This window comes from Rhinichthys klamathensis, unplaced genomic scaffold, assembly GCF_029890125.1.
Source record: "Rhinichthys klamathensis goyatoka isolate OS25496 unplaced genomic scaffold, OSU_Roscu_1.1 h1tg000059l_1, whole genome shotgun sequence".
Lineage (NCBI taxonomy): Eukaryota > Metazoa > Chordata > Actinopteri > Cypriniformes > Leuciscidae > Rhinichthys > Rhinichthys klamathensis.
In genome coordinates, this window is record NW_026606604.1 from 2,409,931 (window position 1) to 2,435,504 (window position 25,574).

The 25,574-nt window shown below is 38.7% G+C and overlaps 2 protein-coding genes across 5 annotated transcripts in view; both read right to left on the minus strand.

The window, feature by feature from the left end:
* The window catches only part of flt1 (fms related receptor tyrosine kinase 1), a 32,968-nt gene extending 24,182 nt beyond the window's left edge, over positions 1-8,786 (minus strand). For 3 of the 4 annotated variants that reach the window (XM_056248929.1, XM_056248928.1, XM_056248930.1), the window contains exons 1-4: positions 8,492-8,776; positions 4,634-4,730; positions 3,803-4,014; positions 2,693-2,817 (exon numbers count right to left, since the gene is read on the minus strand). In XM_056248929.1, the coding sequence (XP_056104904.1) occupies positions 2,693-2,817; positions 3,803-4,014; positions 4,634-4,730; positions 8,492-8,549 (492 nt within the window). In that variant the 5' untranslated portion in view covers positions 8,550-8,776. Of the gene's footprint in view, positions 1-2,692; positions 2,818-3,802; positions 4,015-4,633; positions 4,731-8,491 lie in introns of all 4 variants that reach the window. The other variant, XM_056248927.1, reaches the window with a different exon arrangement.
* Positions 8,787-9,780: 994 nt separating this feature from the next.
* LOC130083884 (suppressor of tumorigenicity 14 protein homolog) lies at positions 9,781-24,903 on the minus strand. The gene is made up of 19 exons (XM_056248931.1): positions 24,277-24,903; positions 22,664-22,835; positions 21,219-21,346; positions 19,918-19,985; positions 18,456-18,646; positions 18,254-18,376; positions 17,684-17,903; positions 16,458-16,600; positions 16,260-16,357; positions 15,993-16,102; positions 15,672-15,805; positions 13,741-13,845; positions 13,562-13,660; positions 13,212-13,325; positions 12,862-12,981; positions 12,576-12,759; positions 11,636-11,907; positions 10,861-10,997; positions 9,781-10,781 (listed from the first exon to the last, which is right to left on the minus strand). Exons 1-19 carry the CDS (start codon positions 24,361-24,363, stop codon positions 10,614-10,616), a joined length of 2,673 nt encoding a protein of 890 aa, XP_056104906.1. The 5' UTR covers positions 24,364-24,903; the 3' UTR covers positions 9,781-10,613.
* Positions 24,904-25,574: the final 671 nt, after the last annotated feature.

Genomic DNA, 25,574 nt, shown 5'->3' on the forward strand with positions numbered 1-25,574 from the left:
TTAGATGTGACACTGTGGAAGTGTCTTGCCCTTTCTCAGGGGATCAGGTGAATGCTTTCCTCTCACTGTGAGCTTCTCAAAATCACCTTGTCTCTAGGAAGCACTACTGTATTAGGTAAGGCATTAGGTAAGCCCTTTACCCAGGTGAGTAGTAACCAGTGTTTTTTCCAATATGGCCTTGAAGACTTTTAGAAAATTAACTCTTTTAAAATGTCCAAACAGTGGACATACAATTCTATAATTTTTCTATGAGCATTTCCACAACATTGTCATTTCCGGACATGACAGTGATGGAAATGACTTGGAAATTAAATGGAACAAAATGCTCGACACCTTTGTCTTAAGGCGAATTTCACAGCTAGCATTTCATGTATCCTAAATACACACAGTTACATAATTTGACAAAATCACAGCTTGATTGGTGGCCATGTGAAATGATGACTTTAAGACCGAGCACTGAACGAACCAGTGTTGTTACTGTTAACTAAATCTAAAAGTATTACAAAATAATTTTCGTTGATTGAAATAAAGCTGAAATAAAATACAATATAAATATTAGATTATTAATAAAATACATTTTTAGTTGAAGTACTCAAATGACTAAAACTGCGTTAATAAATACTATAATAGTATATAAATATTACTAAAATAACACTGGACCGAACACATAAGCGGGAAGTAATAACACTGCTACAGGTAGCACCTTTCTAGAGCTAATTTCAGCAAAAATAGGATCAAACATCATAATGTCACTTAATTAATATTCACGAGCAAAGCTGAAAAGTTTTATATTGTGCCCCCTTCACCTTCACTACCTATTCCCACCTCAGTCCAACTTCTTACTAACATCCCTCCCTCAGTTCAGTGCGTAAGAGCGAGGGCAAGGATGTGAAAACGTGACTCCAGTCCATCTCCTCACATCCTGTTACTACAGGATATAGACATCACGGCTAGGCCCTCAGGTCAGCTTCTGGAAAGGTCCCGCTGGCCACTTTCACAGCTTCAGCGAGAGCACGGCCGCCTATGTATTGTTCCCTATGCGAGAGGTGCAAGATTAAAGATACATTGCCAAGTGCAAAATCCTCTCAGGAAAAAAACACTCTACCAGTGTGTGACAGTCCAACTTTGAGAAGGGTGGAGAGAACTCGTATTTATAGCATGATTGCCTTTTGTATATCTGTGCGCAGGGTCAGCGGGACATAAACAAACAGAAATGAAATGTGGTGCTTTTTTGAGCAAGGAGGGAGGATAGGGATGTCATATCACTAGCATATCATATCCTAAACAGTTTCCATCCTGCATGTGAGGAGCCAAAGGCAGCTCGAGGGGAACTGGTCAACTTGTTCTTTTCCGTTTCCCCTTCTCTTCTGAAATACATCTTAAGTCCTTTTTAAACCCTCTCGAGACAGTCGTTACCATATTTGGACTCATCCATGTCTCCAGAGATGCAGTAGTAAATCTAATCATTTCATAAATGCACAGCAAGCCATTTTTTTTATTACTATAGGTAAAGCTTCATTCCTGAAATGGCTGTCTGTGCCAGCAGCTGTGGAAGACATCAGTATGTGAGGTGTTCTCGGCGACATCTTCTTGGCTGTGTGCAGTGCCAACAAGTAGAGGAAGCTGTGGGCGCCGCTCACTCTGAGCATCGGCTTAAAGGATCCATGTCACGCTGAGCCAAAAAGACTTCTGTACATCCCCTCCACATGCCCGCACAAACACACTTACATCCGAACTGGCACAAACAGATGCATGCTTGCCCTTATAACCTGGAGTGATTGTGAGATAAGGACAAGGAAAGGTCTTATTTGTGAATGAGAGCAAGAGGATGCCCTCCATGTATGGTAATGGAAGCCATAGATAAAAGTAGGGATGGCACGAATGCCTGAGTGCAGCAGTACTTGACACCAATGATTGATTCTCTGATTTATCACACATCAATTAGCTCCAACATCACACTAAGACATTCAGTCCAGTGCAGCAACAGCACTAAACACTGAGAAGGCACACACATGCATGCGTTTACTGTAGTGCGTTCTTCCTTTCAAACAGAGAAACAGAGCAGAATAGAACACAACTCAAGGTCTTAAAATAACTATTTTAACGGTGTTAAAATGTGATGTAAGTAATAAAAAAAACATATGCAGTGCGTAATTACGAAATCTGAGTGAAGCGGAGAAAAAAAGCGATTTCTCGAGTAGACAATTTATAAAATGCCCATCCCTAGACATTATGCCAATTCTGACAAAACAACCAAGCGACAAGCCTTGAAAGCTATACTTTTCTAAATAAATGAGTTTTTTGTTCTAAACAGCATTGAGTTTTTATTTCTCTGGACAGCCCACCCACTGTCAATTCTTATTGGTCAATAATCCTGCCTTAAACATTAAATATCTTCTGATTGGCTGTGATTATCTCACATTTTGTGTTCAGTGTTGACTGACAAATGTAAAGCCTGTGTTTATGAGATGACTGACAAGTTTAAGAGGATTGACGTTTTTGTTCTAGACAGCACTGGGGTTCTAGCTCTCTAGATGGCCCCGCCCACTGTCAAATCTCATTGGTATCCTGCATATTAACCATCAAATATCTTTTGATTGGCTGAGACTGACAGACAGATTACGTGTTGCTGGAAAGAGGGAAGGCTGATGTGTCTTATGAAATGATCTGTTTGACCTGTTGAGACACTCACCTTGACCAACGAGACATTGGTGTCTGGGTGTGTGACTCTGCAGGGGAAGACCAACGGCTCTCCCTCCTTCATGTACACCACATCTGGGATCTCCGACTGCATCTTCACAAACGGCCGCTGGCTATCTGAAACGACCAATGCTGAGGTCAGGAACAAACAGACACCACATACAAACAGTAGATGCTGACAACAATCTAGAGTCAGCAACAAATACAGACAGATTGCTCGCATGTTATCAAACACTCTCTCTCTCTCACTGTTGTTTTCTTGATTGCACTTTCGCCTCAGTTGCAATATTCTTGTGGCAATGAAAGGCTTTGGGTGTTGCTCGCCCCATTGTTTGGTGCTCTGCTGTTATTAAAGGAACGGAAAAAAATATCTGAACATTTTAACAAAAGTACCCCAAGGACTGCTGGATGCTTCCTTGTCGTGCTTTGATTCAATATAAAGGACGAAGGGTGAGGCTAAATGGACATGGCCGAGAGAGCGATTGATGGTCCTCAGGGGCCTTGTTGGCTAACCGGGGGCCGCACCTAGTGACCTGGGGCACCCCTTAGCCTTCCTTAATGCCTGACCAGGGAGGATCCGAGCCTCTTATGCCCCGGAATGCCCTCAAGGTGCCCACTCCCATGCACAGACACGCATCCTAACAAACATACACAAGAAGACATCGCATCCTCTATCCTTGTCTCCAAGTGTCCCTCCCCCCAGAGCAGCACAGGATACGGACAGCCGGGCTGAGGGAGATAGATAAGGCCGGGTACCCTGGGAAAGGCTGCCCAAGAGCTGAGCCTTTCAACAGCTGGGGCTATTTCTGTCCCCTTGAGGTAGCACGTAAATGAAAGTTATAGTTTAAATATAGTCAAAAGTGAGGGAGGACAGCCTACGGTTCGAGCAAAAACAAAAAAATGCCAGTGTGAAACCGTGCCAGACACTCACTTAGTCGGATATGTTGCTTCGAGAGAAAAATGGTGTTTAGGTATTATTTGCTTCCTGAGACTTCCTGTTTGGCTTTAAGCAACAGAAATGGTCAGTGAGATGGTCAAGCTATTGAACGGTGGCTGGAGAGAGAGGGTTTAAGGGTTTGAGCGTTCACCTGAAGCGTCTTACCTGTGATGTAGACATACACCGAGGCCTGTTTGCGCTGCTTTTGGAGGTACCGGCAGCGGTAAGAGCCAGTGTGTTGGGCTAAAGCAGGACTGAGCGTCAGGCGGCTACAGTACTGGTTAGTTTTTCTCCCGCATCGAGTCTCCTCTATCTGGGTGCCCTGGTAGACTTTCGGTACGCCCGATGGCAAAACCCACTGGAGCTCCCACCGTCCCCTGAAACATCAAATTTGGGTTATAGAAGGAACTTTACACCTAACTGATCAGACGTCACCGTCTCTGTGATCAACATGGGGGTCCAAAAGTCTGAGACCACTAGTGAGTGAGAATACTTCTATTATACAGTTTACTTATCAAAAGCATTTAAGCATTACTTTTATGCATAGAATGTGAGGAAAAGGATCAGTCAACATGAATTTATGGCTTGGTATTTAGTTTTAATCAAATATATACTTTTTGTTTTAATGACAGCATCACGTGAAAAGCAAATTTGTGTAAACACTGATGATCATGTTCTCCAACATGATTTGAGAGACTCTTGTGCATAAGAACTTCTGAACTTTTGTACCAAGGGTTGTGTTTATTACCAGGTTTAAATCAAATTATGAATCAGATCTTCAGTGTGCCCTCAGGCTTTTGGACCCCACTGTAATTGGTTAATTCTCAACTTTTATGCTTTCATCTCTCACTCTAAACTTTTACCTAGTAGCCTATTTCTACATTCCTCATGACTAAAATCAGTATTACCTCAGTTAATCATAAAGCTACTGTATGTTACTCATAAAAAACTTCATGATCCTCCTTTAACAGTGAGATTGTTTGACACATCACTCACCTGCAGTTTAGCTGAAGTGTCTGATTTCTTTCTATAATAAGCTGCTTCTCAGTAACTTCCAACACTGGAGAACTGAACCTCCCTTTTGTGTCTGTGTCTTTCAGATAGAAAACACAAAGGTATGTTAGAGGCTGCTGAATAAGATGTTGTGAGGTTTTAAAGAGTGACATTGATTGACCACATTCAGGTGATAAAAATGATATGTAGGACTTACACATGCATGCCATTGATCAAACTGAAACAGACCCACGATTCCTGCTAATGCTTATAGTCATATTTTAGGTGATTTTGAGCACACAGCACAACTTTTCAAGGGTGTTATTGAGGGGTAATTTATGAGTATTGTTCAGAGGTTCTTAAGGATCTTTACAAGGCAAAGTTTAGACATCAAATTTAAAATGGACTTTAATGTAAAACAAACATCAGAAAACATCAGTGTGGTGTGAAAAATCAAATTTGTACTAATATTAAAGAAAAACTAATGCATCCACTTCAATTTTATTTTTACTGTTGGTAAAAAAATTAATTTAAGGTAGCCTAAATATCAGCTGTAGACTGAGTTCATATATCATCAATAGTATTTTGCTTCTTTATATTTTGACAGATACAATTCTATATATAGGCCTATATTAACCTACAGAATAATTAATTATATTAAGGTTTTTCAAATACATTTTTAAACTTTGCATATGGATACTTTCTAAGGTTCTTATTAAATAAAATGTATCAGACAGATTCTGAGAAAGTGCAATGCTGTCTCATTTAAAATGATTAATTTTCATTTCTGACTTTTAAAACCCTAATATATGTAGGTCTACAGCATGAAAACATAAGCCTATAACATGCATTTTATTTTATTTATCTGATTAATAAGACATTGAAGGTCAGGATGCCCAACTGAACATAAAACGAACTAATGACTGAACTATATGGCTACTGAATAATTGTACAGACATTTAAAATGATTTATATCCACGTGATGCTGTGACGTTAATAGCCTATTTAAGATGCAAATCACACGTTTTGTAATAACAAATACACTAAATCAAAAATAGTGTTCGCATAGCCTGCGTTTTTTATAGCCTATCTTTTTTAGTCGTTTAGAAAAAACGCTTAATTGTGGGTCACATAATTCAATATGATTCTAAACATCTGGTCTCGATGCAGACGTGCTCTTTACAATACGGACCGCTCTCACCATTGTTTATTGCTTTTAAAAACGCAGCCTATAGCATCATTTCCTTTTCCATTATTCACGCGCTATTCGCAGGCCATTCGCCGTCTATACATTAAAATGGTATTGTAGTAAGACCAATGAAAAAAGGAAGTAGGAGTCAAGCTCTTTTTTCCCACAGCGAATCATTCTATCAGGCTCGTTATCAGCCAGTCCACACGCTGAGGTTCCGTTTCAGAAACCCTCAACAAGCGTTGCACACTAATGACAGGACGAAAACCTGCCAATTTCAACAAACATTAGGCTACACGTCATGTTTGAATAAACGCTAATGAACCAAAGTAAACAGGTTCGAGTTTAAAGACGGGGCAAGTAAGAAAGGACAGTCACTGTTACACGAACAAGGATGCAAATGCAAAATTGACTTAAGTCAATGTAGACCCTAAACACAGCATGTTTCATGCACTTGAAAGTGACTTTAATTATAAATCATAAACGAATTTATCGATGCTATACGCATTTACAGGGCTTTTATTTGAGTGGCTAATCACAAACAAATATAGGCCTATGTAGGCAATATTATATATATATATATATATATATATATATATATATATAGGCTATATATATATAACGAAATCTATAAAGACTTTGTAAAATCGTTTGTAAAACTACACATTAGTAAACTAGGCCCTATTAAATAATTAAGGAATTTAGGCTACGTGCTAATCTAAAACGTTGAAAGTTACTGACATTTATTCTTTCGTTTTTTAGAAACAATTCAATAGGCCTAGATGAAAATGGTCCATAAGAAAGTTCTTTGTTGAACTCCTAAGGTGTTGCAAAGTAGAACCTTTAATTTGAACAACGAAAAATAGCCTACCCCATAGCCAATATAAATCTCGTATTTGGCTAGCCTATATATCTATAGCCTTTATTATTATGTGCAGTAAATATTTTATTCAATTTTAATAGCGATTCAGTTAAGTTAAGTTTATTAGTGAACTTGTTTTTATTAGTGCATTTTAGGAATCTTTCTAAAATCCGATAGCCTATTCTATTTAATTTGGCCAAAATGTGTGCCATAGCTTAACTGTTGCCTAGGCTATAGGCTATCCTATGTTTTTGAGCGCGTAGAAAGGGCATGCTTAAAACACATGTTTAGCCATTAATCAAGTTCAGTTTTCCATCCTGTGGCGAGTTGTTGACCAATAAAGCACTAATAATCCAGCAGTGCATGCGGACAGTACATCGCTTCACCCCCTGCTTCCTCCCCATGGGTCTGTTTTAGCTATAACACCCTGATTAGCGCTGGTTCCTGCCTCACGGTGGTCATGACCCCGAAGTCATTTATATTAGAACTTCCATTTCACAAAGTCATCAAGCTCAGGAAATAACGCCCTCTCTGATTCAACCGGGGCCAAACATTGAAGACGGATGCCAAGTAAGAGCAGAGAGGTCTGTACTATCAAAACAACTTGTCCTGTTATGGCAGGCCGTTTAGGCATTTATTTCTTAAAACTAACTAATGTATATATTAGCCTACTTATTCTCCCGGTTTCACAGACAAGGTTTAAGATAGTCCCGGACTAAAATGCATGTTTGAGATGTTTTAACTGAAAGCAACATGCACTGGCATGTCTTAAAATATGCCAGTGCCATTGTTTTGTCTCAAGATGCACACCAGTAGCCTAATGTTTTTTTTCTAAGGCACATTTTAAATAGCCTATACTTAAATATCCTAATTGAACTAATGTCTAATCCTGGCTTAATCTAAAACCTGTCTGTGAAACCAGGCTATTATTTAATTAGTAGTAATGATACTTGTACATTATTGTAGGCTATCTAATGTTAATCTTGTACATATTCACCTATTGTGCACATTATATTATTTTTTCTATATTTATATGCATTTTTATCCACTTATCTTTATTTCGCTTTTATTATCTGTAGCTTCTTGCTTTTATTCGCACTAAAAGCTTTTAGAAGCTAGAAGAAATTCCTTGTGTTTACTTGGCAATAAAGCTCATTCTGATTCTAATCCAATAGTCACTGTAATAACCTTTCAATTTAGCTATAGTTCATTAGATATTATTACCAAATCATTAGAATCCAGTGACAATTTTTCTTGAAACAATTTGTAATATATATATAATTAATTGGGTGAGTTTCAGATATCAACTATTCAATTCGGGCTTAGACAGTAGTTACTACTTAATTGTACAGATACAAGTTGGATTAATTACTAATAATAAATAAAAAAACGCTACTTATGACACAAATAGATACTAGTTTTAAGTTAAAAATGTTAAATCGGCTTGCCATAGTCGTGGAATAAGCCCAAATCGCTATAGCGCATTGAGATTTAGCGCGTAATTTTACTCTTTTGCCGTATACGCATCATTTCCAGTTAGGCACGAATAAAAAAAAAAATAAAAAAAAATCTCGAACAAGTTAGTACATTTATGGATTTCTTCTGTCAAGGTATCATGAAGTAATAATGATGCGCTGGTACTGAGGAATGCCGCACGCTCACATCCACGCGCATTCCCAAACTGTTCTTCATCCTTTCGCTTTGGTGGAATATGAAACAACGTGCGTATTTGAACAACGTGAAAAATAAACGAATGCCTTAGATGTTTAAATATGAATAGGAACGAAAACTGATTTTTTTTTAAACTTACCTTTAGTTAGAACACGCCCTGACAGTCCAAAGATCATCACAAATAATAGATCGAACATTCTCTTGGTCTTGCTTGAGGTCCTTTGCTTGGAGATGAACACCTATGAAGGAAACACTGCAGCTCCAATACTCCAGAGAATCAATTCACCTTACAACACCAAACTCCTCAAACTCTGCTTTCACATGGAGTGGACTGCAATCAACTTCGGTACTGTCCGGAGTATGAACTCTTGAAGCAGGAGCACCATGCATGAATTCCAGTTAACTCTTGCCCATTATGACCGCGGGCTGGGATTTATTCATTTCCCACTGCCGCCGGAGCTTCCGTGACGCTCATCGACACACCCATCCCGGGCGACTGACGTGACCTACACAAGGGCCCGATTTTCTGCACTGCTCCAGAGTTTTCCCTATATCCATCATATCATGAATAAACAAGCTTAATGCTGTAAATGCCGAAGTTATCACACCAAAGAGGAGAGTAAATAGCTACATGAGGGGAAACAACTGAGCTTTGGGGATACTTGAGAGTAGGAGTGAGAAAAAGATACCAATGTGAATTATGCTTATGCAGCTTGAATATTAACAATGCAAAATATAGGTGGTTAATAAATTAATAAAAAAGTCGGTTGCACTTTATTTTACAGTAAAGTGCACTTATGTATGCACAGTGTAGCCTACTTACCTATAAGTACAAGGTAACTGGTTAAGTTCAAATTTAGTATAGTTATTGTAATAACTATAAGTTCTTAGTATGTACATGGGGAACTATAAAATAAAGTGTTACCAAAAAGTCAGCAATTAATAAAAAAAAAGTTACTGTATTATTCAGACTTCACTCATTCGTTGATCTCAGTTATAATTCTGTGAAATATCAACTTTGTCTCAGATGTTTCTCCTAAAATTCCTTAGTCCTCAGAGTCAATCAATGTGGATACTAGATTTCAATGAGAAATTTGAGAGATAATTTTGAAATCTCAATTTGAGCAGTTTGAGACATTGTTGAGATCTCTTGAAAATCTAGAGGACAGGTGAGATTACTTCAGTCTTTTCTCAGAGAAGCTGGAGACTTCAGAATTTTTTTCAATTTGAACATTTAATCTCGCTGTCTCTGAGAAACAACTGAGACTTGTTTGTGAGTTTTCATACATCTAAATACATATTACATATTATAACAATGACTATATTCACATTAAATCAGAAAAAAGATTTTTCAGTTTAGAATATACTTACACTTCACTGAAACACACGCAAGACGCAAGTATATATAAAAAAATCACAGAGTGGAAGTAATGTAGCACCTCTTTTTAATATAGTTCTATTTTCATATATCTATTATAAAGTATCAACATTTGCTCAGTTTTGACATTTACATCTGGTTGTCAGGAATACAGTTTGCATAACTAAAGGAGTACTGAGTAATGTAATGTCAAATCACAACCAGTAGAGAGAGTCTTAGGGGCTGCCACTGCTTTCTCCCACTGGAGGAGAAGCCAACAATCATTTATTAAAACAAAAAACCCTATAAAACATATAAAACGGTAATAATAATAATAATACAAGACTAAAATTGATGTTGGTCATAATAATAATTTCTGACATGCAGTCAATTTCACAGTTGGACATATTTGAAATGGACAATGAAGTGGAGGGTTTAAATCATCCTTAAACAATGAAAAAAAAAAAATCAAAATTATTCCATTACCATGAATAAATGAATGAAAACTAATATTTAGTCACTGTATGCAAATAATACAAATCTTACCAAGAGAACTCATTCCACTGCAAATAATGAAAGATGTGTATCTCTTCAACCTGCTTGTTATAATCTCTACACTAGTAGTCCACTGTCGAGGGTTTAGAGAGTACAGTTGGTTTGTGGGTGGTTCTTAAGATTTTGGGGCATAAAGAATCACAGAAGGGAGTGAAGCTGCTGGCAGACTGTGGGTGGAGGTTTAAAACGCTGAGCAACAGGAATTGGTGGGAAATTGCTTCGTTCCGATGCAGAGGTGTTGATGTTTGCTGTGTGTCTGGGCACCACGAAAGCTGGGCCGGTGCACCTCGATCGTGGGCAAATCACCCGTTCTCTGGTGTAAATATATGTGTGAGTATGCAAGTGTGCGTCACACCTGGCCTTTCGTCTGCTGGTGAATCCAGTCTGTGAACTTTATGACTCGTGTGTAAACTCCGGGCCGGTTCTGTCGAGCGCAGCCCTCACCCCAACTCACAATGCCTGCTAGAAACCACCTGCGGCCCCGTTCCAGACACACTAAAGGTCCCCCAGAGTCTCCCTGTGTGAACAAAGACGTGAATATAAGAACCGTGACCAGCATTGACAAGCACCCAAACAGTGACTAAGTGCACACTAACCTGACAAGCATCCACTCCTCCCTGAATGTTTCCGGCGCAAAGCATTCTGGGAGTGACCGCATCGTCATACATTTTATTGCAAGTGTGGTGACTGATGATGTTAACAGAGGCCTCCTGCAGCAATGTGGCCAGTTCACCTGAAATTTAGAAGGTTTCAGATAAAAACAATGCATTTAATGATATTAAACAGTCTTTACAACATAATTACTTTTATAATATTTCCAAAACCCTTCTGATTTTTAAAGTTTACTTTTTTTGCAGATTAATTGCTAAGTTTAACCATCATTAAGTGAAAGTTTATCATTCGCACGTTTATTCTTGACAATTTACACATTCAAGCGATTTTAAACCATTAGAGCACAAGAAGAGGAGAAAGAGAACTCGATTGTGCGTGGTTATCTGAGCGCACAGCCGCACACGTGCACACACACACACACACATACAGAGAGAGAGAGAGAGAGAGAGAGCTGCATTTCAGATTAAAAACCAACTTCAGACATTTCTTATTAGTTACACATGCATTTTAGGATCAATTTTATAATAAGATCACCATACAAATCTTGGTACCAACCAAACTCAGGAAGCACTAGAGGTAGTATATCTAATGTGTGACATTCCTGTTTCAATGGGGATCCTGGGGGATTTTTCAGTGGTAGTGGTTTAGTTCATTCTGATCTTTAGTCATCATATGAATCATGTGTTTAAAAGTGTGGATGAAGTCAACAGAACAAGAAGCAATTGTTTGTTCTGAATGTGTTCCTACATTGTGCCATACCTTCTTCTGTCAGAACCCCCCATCCAGTGACAAAGCAGCTGGTTCCAGAGGTGAAGGCGTGAGAGGGGGCGGGCACACAGACGGGCTGTACCAACTCATTGAAAAAGACAGGGGCGCTTAGTTCTAGTAGGGCGATGTCATAGTCAGAGGTGAATTGGTCGTATTGCGTATGCAAGACAATACGGCGGATTTGCCTGGTGGCTGCTGCGTTGCTGACCGAGTTCATTACTCGCATACCCATGTAGGCCCTCCATGAGCGCGCATCAGAATACCTGCCAAAACATGAGCAAACACTATACCTGTAGCGTCACATGTTTTGGAGTCCGAGAGACAACTGATTTAGACAGTGTTTATATTAAAGAATAAAATAACATAAAATAAAATATTCGTTTAAAGATTTAGTTTTGGTTTTAATGTTTTTGAAAGAAGTCTCTTATGCTCACAAAGGCTGCATTTATTTGTGAAATATTACAATTTAAAATAATTGTCTACTTTAATACATTTTAAAATGTAATTTATTCCTGTGAATAGAAAGTTCTGTCATACTTTAGATTAGGGTCCAATTCTCACTATTAACCAACTATTAACTCTTGCCTCAATAAACTCCTAATTACTGCTTATTAATAGTTAGTAAGGTAGTTGTTAAGTTTAGGTATTGGGTAGGATTAAGGGATGTAGAATATTGTCATGCAGATTAAGGCATTTATAATGTGCTTTATAAGTACTAATAAACAGCCAATATGCTAGTAATATGCAAGCTAATAAGAAACTAGTTAATAGTGAGAACTGGACCCTAAACTTAAGTGTTACCGAAAGTTCAAAAGAAAGATACAAATATTTTGTAACATATATAATCTAATGCATCCTTTCTGAATAAAAGTATTAATTTCTTTATAAAAGAACCTTTAACGGCAGTGTAGGTGCCTGCTTAAAACCTCACTTGATTGCATCTGAGTCCTGAAAGCAGTGAGCAGCAGAGATGAGCCAGCGGCTGGCCACCAGAGATGCCCCACAAACATGACCATAGCGCTCCATTTGAAGGCTGACCTGCCACGGCCATGAGCCTGTCTGGGCATCCGTTCCACCCACAATCTTTGCCCTCTTCCTGGGCCTTGTACCACAACCTTCATGCACAGCATGACATTTGTAGGTTGACATTTGTTACTGTGGCAAGCATTATAGGCAGTTAAATTGAAGTAAATATGTCATTCTTTAAACAAGCTCACCGCAGCGCAACTCATCCGAACCGTCTTTGCAGTCTTTGATGCCGTCACACTCCGGATTGATCTTACTCAAGCACTTTCCACTGGCACATTTGAAGGAGGAGGGAGAGCATCCTTTTGAAACTGCAAAGGATCAGGCAGACATAAATCTGCATCATTAATAAAATAATGAATTTAAAAACAGTCTCAGTCCATTTGATCAAAAAAACATTTTAGAACACTATGGTCATATAAAACATTATACTTGTGTGCTTTTTATGAATACGTTTGCAGTCCAAATACTTTTTTGGGCCAATAAGCCCTGAAAGATGACTGAATAGAACAGAATTGTAGGCAAAATGGGTTTTAATCACATGCTCTTGTGCAGTTGAGTTCATCGCTGCGATCTTTGCAGTCCACTATCCCATCACACACTGAGGCTTTGGGGAGGCAGATTTTGTTTGGGCACATATGGTAGCATTTACCTCCTAAAAAGTGGGCAAATTGAACAGAAAAAGAAATGAGCTTGACAAACTCATCGGTGTATACACGTGCGCGCGCACACAAACACACACCAGAACTTAGGTAGGTCTTACCACAAACTCTCTCCACACGTCTGTAGCAATAAAAATAGACATCTCTGGGTATCAGTGAATGCAGGAAGAGAGCAATTGTGCTGTATGAAGTATTAAATCTTCATAAGGACTGATAAAGACACTCTTACCACAGTTAGACTCTTCACTGCTGTCACCACACGCAGTGTTACACTGGCTGTGTGGTCTGCACTGACCGTTACAATAAACTTCTCCTGGTTTACACATGTCTAAAAGCAAAGTAAAGCAGGTTTAAATAAGACAACAATGGACAGTAGAAAAGAATGTTAAGTATAACTTATGAACTTACTGCATTTAGCCTCATCTCGTCCATCAGAACAGTCTTTTTCTCCATCACACACTTTCCTCAGAGGAATGCACTTGCCATCTCCACAGCGGAACTGCCTCGGACATGCTAATATCGGAGAATAAACCTGATCAATAAACCTGATCATTACTTACTTGGGGTGTACATTTGTGCTCTGAAAATGATTCAGAAAGATTACATTTATTTTCTTTGTAATGTCATGATAAGTCAAGAATTTTATTTTGGTTAAGAAATGAATCGGTAACTACATTTTCCATTTCCCAAGTGAGGTATGGCCTCATACTCTTAAAAAATTAACTAATTTTTAGTTTTCAACAGTGAATGGGATAATTTAATCTTCAAAAAAAAAGTAAATTTTTGATCAAATCGATGTTTCCCTAGTAACTTGGGTAACAGGGATGAATGATTGAGCTTAAATACAGTGAGCACTAAAAGGTGTGTATTTTTTTTGTAACAAAATGTAATGATATTATTTATTTGTCTTTCCACCACGCTGTAGAAAGGTCCAAATGATGTTGCATTTTAGATTTCACAATTTTAAAGGATGATTCTGTACATTTTTTGTAACAGGGAAAAACATGCGGCAACAGGGCTGCACACAAATTGTGGGACAGCTAAAATCATGATTTAAAAATGTAATTAATCCCATGCATGAATTATGACAACCTCAGTCAGGATTTTTTTTTCTATGTGTGGAAACCCAACTCAAGACTATGTAGAAAACGCTCATGCTACCTACAGTCTACCAGAGTATGTCGATTTACTCTTATTAGCTGATAATTCTGATTATGTTCAAAATGGACACATTTCTACTGTAGCTCTGCTCTCTGAAAAAATCTCAGACTGAAATCGATCTATTGATGTTTTCAGACTGTGGAAAAAAACTAGCGATCAGGTCTTTTCATTCTCATCTGAAATGAGCAGTGTTGGGGTTAGGGTTAGGGTTACAAGTAACATGCATTATGTAATCTAATCAGATTACTTATTGATGTAACAAGTAAAGTAACATTACAAGTAATGTGAATTATGTAATCAGATTACTTTTTGATGTAACAAGTAACGCATTACAAGAAACGTGCATTACAAGTAACATGCATTACGTAATCAGATTACTTTTTGATGCAACGAGTACAGTAACATTATAAGTAATGTGATTACGTAATCAGATTACTTTTTTGATGTAACAAGTAGTTACGCATTACAAGTAACATGCATTACATAATGTAACTGCAAATTACATTCGTGTTGACAAATACATTTATTTACAACCAAAAAAGTTACTGCAGATGAAGTATTTTCAAGAACAACAGTCACAGTAATGCGACAGTATGAATTGTTGCTGAAATATAGCTAGAGATGCATGATGTCCAAATTAGTGGACAGATGATTAATAATAATTTCCTCCCAATCTAAAAACCATATTTGGAAAATGTAATAATGATATGACTCCTTAGATGTTACAAAAACAAATTTCACCTGCAAGAGTCTTCTAGGACAAATGGAATGGATGGATATTCTGGAGCAACTTGGCATTTCTGACAGGCTGTCACCATCTTGGTTTGGAGAAAAAAAATTCCACATACAATGGCTTGCCACTTGGTGGCAGTGTATAGGATGACGCACTAGTGTCCACTCTAGTAGTCGATGTGCAACTGTGCAATCAAATCCCATGCATACGTAAGAAATGGCTTTTGGAATAGCTGTCCACTGTAGTGACCTCTATGCATGAAAGGGTTAAAATAATTAATAATCTAAAATAATTCAAAATAATGCTTTACTTTTAATGGCCATGAAACATCACAAAGCAGTAAAAGAGACAATTGTTTCAGATGCAAAACACATACCAAAACCAAACCCTGTTCTACAAAACACTTAAAACAAAAATGGATAAAAACAGAATACTAAGAACTCACCGCTTTCAGGAGAGAAGGCTCTGTAGATCAGGTAAAAACCTTTATGTGTCAAAGACTCATCCGAATGAAAGTGCAGCAGGACGGGTGAAGAATAGATCCTCTTTCTGCTGTTGTCCCCAATTGGGTTACAGAGCCTGTGGAAACGTAGAAAAAACATACACATGCATACATAGACATGCACACAAACATGCTGTTAGTTCAGCCAAAAAATATGATCGGATTCTCATAGGACGTATTATAAACCTAGTGCATGTAGACCCACAGCTCGTATTCCGAAGTCTAAGCCAACTGTTTTCAACACGTGAAAGACATGACACTCACTTGACGCCACCTATTTCCAGCCAATCTTTTTCACAGGTGCTCGAGGCTGGTGAATCCTGAATGTCTAGCATCACAATGGTCACGGAGAGAAGGTATCCCGGCAACGGAGCCTAAAAGTGAAACCAGACTCTCAACGGACGCACTCGTACACAAAGCAGCGGCCACCCTGCGGCCCTCGTCTCAAAGAGGGAGCATCCCAGGGCATGCATGCTAACACTGGGGAAGAGGCTCATGGGAAACATGGGAAAGCCTTTAGCCTTAGCTCACCCTGATTTTCCAGTTACAGTCCACATTTGGAGGGTAGTAGGCGGGGTAGTAAGGGGACGTCACTGTGCCGTTCCATGCAGTGAGGAAACCACCACACTCTATAGAAAAAACAGCGACACGGAACCAAAGAAATTCGAACATCTGAGAGGAATAACCACTACAATGATAGCGTCTCATGCTGACCACTAATTCACACACCGGTTTTGGGTATAGCCTGGAAATAAGCTTTGAAGATGGCTCCTTGCCTCTGACGACTGAATGAAAATGTGACAAGCATGACGTTCCCAGACGATGTCAGTTTCATTACAGGGGACGTTCCTGATATTGGCAGACCACACCATCTAAGAAGAAGAGAGATGATGTTGGATGTTTTGGCATCTTCAATGACAGCATTAAAACAAAAAACAGTATTCAGGTGTGGAGTGGAGAGGAATCATATTATTAGGGACAAAGCAGCATAAGTTTAAATTATTTGTATGCTCAGATCTCATTTATGATGACATTCAATTCAAATCTTGATGCGGCATATTTGAGACAATTATCGACTTAAAATTCTGTCTATTCTTCACAACAAACAATCATATTGATTCATATGGAAGACTCGGAATATACACTACAAAAGTTTGAGGTCAATAAAATCTGAAAGAAAATCAAAAGTAACAGTAAAGACTACTACATTGTTACAAAAAATATATATTTCAAGTAAATGATGTTTTTTTTATATTTCTATTTATCTAAGAATCCTGAAAAAATTACTAATTTCGCACAAAAATATATTAAGCAGCACAACTGTTTTCAACATTGATAAAAAGAAATGTTTCTTGAGCAGCAAATCAGCGTATTACAATGATTTCTGAAGGATCATATGACACTGAAGGCAAATTCAGCTTTGACCACAGGAATAAATTACATTTTAAAATATATTAAAATAGAAAACAGCTCATTTGAATTGTAATAATATTTCACGTTATTTCTGTTTTTACTCTGTTTTTGATCAAATACATGCAGCCTTGGTGAGTAGTATAAGTGACTTCTTTCAAAAATATTTTAAAAATCATGCACAGATGTCAAACTTTTGCACGGTAGTGTAGTTATGAAGTCATACGAAGTTATGAACCACTTTTATAGTGCTTTTTTGGGGCATTTTTGGAGCTTGACAGCATCTCTATCCATTATGGGAAAAAAGTATTAGTTTGATTCAGCAAAATATCTTTCTTTGTGATCCAAGAAAGAAAGAAAACATAGGTTTGGAATGAATTTGGGTGAACTAAACCTCTAAGCACTATAATTCAATTGTAGAGCACCAAATTAAGGCCAGGAAACGTACAGACTATGTTCAGTGCTCATTTAAAAACATTGAGATTACGAACCAAGATGCTGCAAATGGACAAAAAATGCTATTCTCTATGTGATGTCACACTTACCTGGCGATGATCTTGTTCTGAAGCGGCAGTAGGAAATCATAAGCAGACAGTTTGTTGGCGGAGCAGCTTCCTGGTGTTGCCCCTTGAAGTGTGAGAATGACCAGTCGCACGACGTGGCCGGACGGCACCCGCAGCCTCCACTGGTAATACGGCTTCTTCGGACTGACAAGACTGAGTGTGCGATTGTTCCCGTACTTAGCGTACAGGTCAAAAGACATGGCTGTTAGGCAGATGGGAGTAGGAAATGATCAGAATGAGAGAATAAATGAAGAATACAATCAGAAAATAATGATTGTAGATGAGTTTTCATGACAGAATGATATAGTATGGTAGTGATAGTACACTGTAAAACGTGCCTGGTTGAGGGACTTGCATGCAGTTTACTCAGAGGATTAATGGGACATGGTTGCATTTGAATTGCCTAACCTACTTGTGGCGTAAATTGTGTTTTCCTTACAATGTATCATGGAGCATACAGAAGAACTACCAACATTTGGCAACTCAAACGAGTCAGTGTTCATAAATCATGTGAGTAAACTCAACAGGCTTTACAGTGTATTATGGTTGTACCCTGCAGCCCCAACTGCCACTTGCCACTCTGCAAAGAGTTTGGGTTCTTTATTTTTTCCGCTTTGTCATCAGAATCTTCATCGTCATCATCCCCAGCATCACCACCGTCATCTGGATTCAAACCTGCAGATATAGAAACACAAGTTTAGGTGTTGTCCTTACTTTGGAAGGGACAAAAACAGAGGGATGAAATGCTCTTAACCCAGCAGACGCAGTGTGTCCTCATCCCTCTCCATGTAGTAGCGTTCCTCGTTCTTGCTAAAAAGGACCTTGTTGGTTCCAGGTAGACGACGCTGCAACCGGGCCGGATTCACTCTCCGGAGTTCCTCAGCAATAGCAGGAGGAGCAGAGAATTTACTCCAGTAGTACACACAAAGACCTTCCACTCCTTCACTGTCATCAGGACACATGACTTTTAACAAGATGACAACACCTAAAACTGGTTTAGTTTGAGTTGATGGGCTTTGAATTTTAATTTGCTAATGGCCGAGTGACCACATCAGAGCAGCGCTGGCGTATTAGAGTGGTAAATCACATTAGATCTGCTACCTGTACCTCTGCTGAAAATAACATCTGCATCCGCTACAACAGCTGTGACTATAAGTCAAAGTACTGAAGATACTGCAAGATCATTTCAGTGTTATTGTTAACTAAAGCTGAAATAATTCAAAATAGTTTTCGTTAATTTAAATAAATCTGAAATAAAATCAAATTTAAACTTAAAAAAAAAATCTGAAATCTGAAAATGTTGCCTTGGCAAATAACTGAAATAAGTTGCAGTACTAAAATGACTAAATTACTAAAACTAAATGAGAGGTAACTATTTAAAAAAAACTATGAGAATCACATAAAATTACAAATTAAAATAAAAACTTAAAATACAAAAATAAAAGCTAATTCAAAAGTTGAATAAATATTATAATACTAAATAAATAATTCTAAAACAACACTGGATCTTTGTGGTTTATGTTAACAGTTGTCACAGTCTTTTTATTTGTTATTGATTTTCTGTTATTCCCTTTTGTTAATTGATTAGAGTGATAGTTTTTGAAAAAAAAAAAAACCCTGCAAAATAAGTTCCTACTATAATACTGTATTAGATGTCCTAATGAATCACAACGGTCTCTAACAGCTCTGTAAAACAGCAACAAATAGTCATGGATTTACACTTTTTCTTAGCCAATCAGAAATAGGCTTAATTTTGCATGTTTGGGTTTGTTGAGGTAGTTAAAGGGACAGTTCACCCAAAAATCATGTCATCATTTACTCATCCTCAAGTTGTTCTAAACCTGTATGGATGTCTTTCGTCTGATGAACACAAAAGAAGATATGTTGAAGAATATCGATAACCAAACAGTTGCTGGGCCTCATTGACTTCCATAGTATTTTTTTCTATATTATGGAAGTCAGTGGGGCTCATCAACTGTTTAGTTACCTATATTCTTCAAAATAGCCTATCTACTTTTGTGTTCATCAGAAGAAAGAAATTCATACAGGTTTGGAACAACTTGAGGGTGAGTAAATGATGACATGATTTTCATTTTTGGGTGAACCAATCCCTTTGATTATTGTACACAAATCAAATTATTCAATGTGCACACAAATGCAATGAATAAAAAAACGTTTATAAATAAATCGTGACGTGTGTTTATGCACGGACTCACCTAAATGCAATAATTCCTGAGTTCTGGTAATACGAGCTCCACGGTGAAGAATCATACAACTCTGAGAACTTAGATCCACGGTACATCGTACATCAACCGAAAGGAAGTAAAGAGATGACAGAGACACCATGAAATAACTGATTACCATGGCAAACATCAGCCGCAATTGTATTTCACATCCATTTCTGCACACCGCAAACAAACCACTGATAACATCTACCAAGGTCATGAAGTTTCCGTATGGTATAGCCTATACAGTATTCCGGGACGTCGCAGTGACATCAGAGCCACGGAAGGCGTGACATCACTGAAGAAGGTGAGACATCAGTGGCCCAGGCGAGACCTGCAGCCATGGCACAAAAGCGCTGTTCTTGTGAGATTGGCTTTGAGCAACAAGAGCTTTGTGCAACAACAGCGCCATTGTCTGAGGCTCAATGTCATCCCGAAGTGCTGGATGGAGGGGCGGGCAGCAGATTTAGACCAACTTTTATGAGCAAAGGCGCACACTTGCAGGCCGTCACTTCTCACAATCGCATTCGCTTGCTATTAAACTGTATTACAGGCACGACACAGGTTACGTTTAGGTTAATTAGAGCATCGCACTGGACGAAATGCAGCACTTGGGCAGTTTCCTCATCGGCCTCTATTAATCTGTGGACACAAATGACAAATGCCAACCATTCCCATGATACTGGCACACACTGGCCCTTTTGGCCCAGACTTTCCTGCGCTCTCTTTCGGTGGCCTATATCCTTACTCTCTCTCTCTCTCTCTCTCTCTCTCCTGGCCTGCTCTGTCCCCTGGTCTACCTTTCTTTTCTCCGCTGGCTGCAGCCTCTCAGCAAAGAGGTACAGAGCATCTGATTGTGTGTGAGGAAGCCCACAGACAATGTTTTTATTGAAGCACTGCTCTTCCTCTCACTCAGCCTGCCTGGGCCCTGTCCCTCTCACAAACACCGTTCTTGTCCTCGGCCCTGAAAAGCTGCAGTCCTCTGGGAGCCGGTCTCACCGCACCGCCTCACACCGAGCCGAGCTCCGGTTACAGCTGGCTTTACATTTAAGAGGGCCACGGAGCGGCCGAAGACTCGGCAGGGCCTGCTTTACATTTAAAAGGGTGACAATGAGGGACGAGCGCACCACTGGACCTGCAGCTCTGGCGGACTTTGCGTTTGAAAGTGCCAGGGGCGAGCATCGTTCCTTGAGTGGTCTCTGGAGAGCGGCCGCATTCCGGAGAGATCACGGAGAAACCGGCTTTGTTGCCGAGGGCGGCACAGAGAAACTGTTATGTATGTTTATGCTTACGTAATGGCTTAGCGCCTGAGACTGGAGGCGGAACTGTGTAGACGACGGGTCTGCCAGGTCTGGAGAGAAACTGAGGTTGGAGAACTCGATGCTTCCTCCAAGGTAGAACACTGAGGGCGATGGAGAGGCTGCGGGAACAGGAACACGCATAATATTATATTTTTAAATGCTCTCAAAAGTTTTAAATGTTGATTAACTAGGCATCGTAGACCCAAAAAGTGAATTATATGACAAAATATCAAATCAAGTGACATTTATTTTAAAGAAAGAAGCACACAGATACTTTTCAAGCAAGATATTTGATTTTTAAGAATTTACACAGGGAAAAGATGCAATTTAGATGCCATATATTGCAAAAAGACTTTTTGGCATGTATATAGTGTAAACACTAAAAACACTTTGTGGCAGAATTTTTTTTTTCTAGTTACACTACCTTTTAAAAGTTTGGGGTCTGTATTTATTCCCTTTTTAAAGAAATGGATACTATTATTAAGCAAAAGTGACAGCAAAAAAGATTTGTGTTACAAAATATGTTTATGAAGGATCATATTATACTAAAAGACTGGAGTAGTGCCTATTAAAAATTCAGCTTTGCCATCACAGGAAAGAATTATTTAAAATATATGAAATTTCTATTTCACAATAATACTGTTTTTACTGTTTTTTTATCAAATAAATGGAGCCTTGTGAGCATAGGAGACTTCTTTCAAAAACATTCAAAAATATTACCGACCCCAAACTTTTAAACTGTAGTGTTTATTAAGACAGAAATTATTTGAACACATTATTTAATAATTATTTAAACACTAAATGTACTGTATATCTACTAAAAATAATCTTCATCAGTTAATTAACAGTAACTGCAAAACAACTATATATATGAAGTAATTTCTGACAAAAGGTCAATGACATTCATACATTTTTAATAGGGATGCACGATATATATCGGCCACCATATCGGTAGCGGTAGGAAATATACAGTTAAGTGCAACATGTGCTGTCATATAGGTAACATAAAATTATAATGAGAACATTATAATTGTGTGCTTGGGACATGGCTTTAATGCTGAGACTTTTGTTTTTGTAATCAGACTCTCAACAATTATATAAATATTTGGATTTAGATTTATCGGCCAATATATCGGTTATTGACTTATAAACACAAAGAATTATCGGTTATCGGTCTCGGCCAAAATGTTCATATCCCTAATTTTTAAGTGTGACTTTAATAACCAAAAGTGTCTAAACATCTTTTGGGGGGTCACTGTGGACTGTGGAGCCTAATGTATACGAGTAGCTTATCAAGCAAAACAAAATAAGAATATTTTCATGCTCTCATTGAAGACTCTTCTTGGACAGCCAAGGATGAGAGGCTTCACTAGCTATACTGGAACATACCAGATCATAATCTCAGCATTCCTCTACAGCAGAGGGTCTTAACTTACATGCAAGGAAATGGAGAGTCAGTGCAATGGCAGCCGAGAGAGGGAGGAGGGGAGAGGCTCTCAGCGCCCACTTGCTCCATGCCCCGCAATCCGCTCTCTTGCCCACCGGGCTCTTGATGTCAGACTCGCTGCTAGATGGGCTTGACGTCTGGACAGGCTTTGTCACAAAGGCCTGTGAAACACAAGTCGAGAAACGTTGCCTTAACGTCACTTGTTGAGAGAGACAGCATACTATATGAGCCGAAACCTTTCTGTCACCCTACAACAACCTATGTGTCGTATTTAATTGGCTTCCCCCCCATCATTCTAAACATCTTTTCATTAGGAGGAAGGGGTCGCGGAACTAGGATATCCTGGTGGGATTCCCCTGTGGAGTCGCACAAAGCGTAATTTGAGGGTCTGCTTTCCCACGGCCTCTCTCAGCGGTGTCAGCACTCCATCTTTGACAAGGACATTCATGAGACCATCAAGACCAACGTAAAGACACAGGCAACCCCGTGGCCAAACTAAAAGGTTTAAGGTCATTATCACAGCTGAAATGAGCTTAAAATACCTTTTGTAAGTTTGCATAGGGGAGAGGTTAGTGTTGTAACACAGGGTGAGTTGTAACAGTTTAACCAATTAGAAACTAGATCTAACACTCTTAAAAATAAAAGGTTTCCAGCGATGCCATAGAAGAACCATTGGTTTCCCAAAAGAACCTTTACGTGAGCAGTTATTTAAAAAAAACATTTTTATAGTGTGATGTGAAGAGCATTTTAATAATCTAAAGAACCTTTTTTCACACTATAAAGAACCTTTGTGTAATGGAAAAGTTCCATGGATGTTAAAGATTCTTCATGGAACCATAGATGCCAATAAATAACTTTTTTAAAGAGTGTACGTGACCACAAAAATGAGACAAAAAAATTCTGAAAAAAATATGATTTCTTATAATTTGATTGTAAAATGACAGAACAGATATATAAATCAGCAGGTTCTCTTGGATAATTGGATATATAACATCCAGGCACATTTTTCATCTACGCGTTTAAAAAAAATAAACTAGTAATATCATTGCTGACCAGGATCAAAGGTAATACTGGACTCCCAAATATTTTCACAGAATATAGACATTTGCATCAACTGTGAGTAACTAACTTACAATTAGCCTATGTTTTGTCTATTTCAAAACTTTTCCAATTGCTGTTTTAAGTTAAAATGTGTCCTTAAAATGAGGTGGTGATGCATAATAATATTATGCACATAATTTAAAACATCCATGTTTTCTTTAGATGTAGGTGGCAACAGCAGCACTAACAATAATTTAGGCTACACAAATTTACTACGAATTAAAATACTTTAATTATAGGCTATTTTAATATTATTCCCGTATTGATCTGCTACAAAATAAAATACTTCAATATCAAAGTTTGAAACACAGCACTAAAAACACTGATACACCGATGTTGAAACAATGTTTCCCTCAGGCTCACAAAATAGAATTATGTATTCTGTAATTAAGAATAAACACATTTTAATGAACTCTAAAAGTGCTTGAAAGCATCATCACCGTGTAGAATTCGCTAGACGCTGCGTCTGCGCGCGCGGTGCTGATGGAGGGTCTCTCCTACCTGTGCAGGTGCACCGGCGGGGGCGCAGGCTCCTAAACCAGAGACGCTGTAAACTTCGCAGCTCCTGTTTTTGGGAAAAGTCCTCATGGCCCGCTCTATTATGGCTCCGATGCAGCGATACAGAACAATTCCTCGGGCAGAGAAATCAGCCCGGAGACGTAGTGTGATCCCGGAGAAACCCGACCTGAGCGGGTCTGGCGCTGCGAGCAATCACTCTCCGTGTCTCTCCGTGAACAGGTGCTGCATGGCACCCAGCATGCACCGCGGCACAAAGAGAGCACTATGAGCAGGTACAATCCACACAGCCATCCGTGCGACAGAAATTGTGGGCAAACTTCTCCCGTGGTGTGCGTGTGCCATGGGTCACAATGGGCAGTCTGATGTTACATGATTAGAGAGTCATTAAATTAATCGCGAAGAATGCATCATTAAAGCGGCCCGTCTGCTGGGGATGAAAAATAGCAGCGCATAGCTAAAATATTTGTTTAAAAAGAGTCAGTCTGGATGAAATATTTCCCTGTTGTTTCCCCCCGTGTCTCACGTTACGAGTCAGCGAGGCGTGCAGCCTGGGAACAAAGTAGACCCAATATATCCCCGTGTGCTGCACACTGTATTTATTACTCAATGACTCTAATTGGGACGTTTTCCGCCTTATGAGAGTATTTACTGTATGCTTTGTCATCCTTGAGGTGGGTGGGGGTGTTTTTTATTTATTTACAAGACACCGTTTTCAACTAAAAACTGAAAACTTTTTATGCGTTTTGGCCGTTCACGACAAAGGTGTTTTGGGTGCCTAAAAACGCAAACTTTTGAAAATGGGTTGAAAAAGATATCGTTATTGTCTCCGTTTAAACTACAAAAACGCGAATGTGTGAAAACGATGACGTCATGCGTTTGCTTATAGTTTATAGGCATGTAGTGTTTATTTACAAGGTGACATCATCAACTACTGACCTGGAATGCATAAAACAGCATTACAATTTTTGTTTACATGGAGACAATAAACAGTATCATTTTCAAAAACTTGCACTTTGAAACCTGTTTTCAAAAGTTTCGAGTTTTCAGTCCCCCAAAACCCTGTTGTTGTGTAAATGAACTGCCTAACCTAATAAATATTTTTTAGTTGAAAACTGTGTCGTGTAAATGGACACTCAGTATTATGCCAATGCAACTATGTTAAAATAAATTTGTTGTGCCTAATTTTTTATAAAATAATGATATATGGTGATCAGGCCTCGTATCATCACATAGCGATAATTTGCCTAATTATATGAAATATGGACAAATGGACATAAATT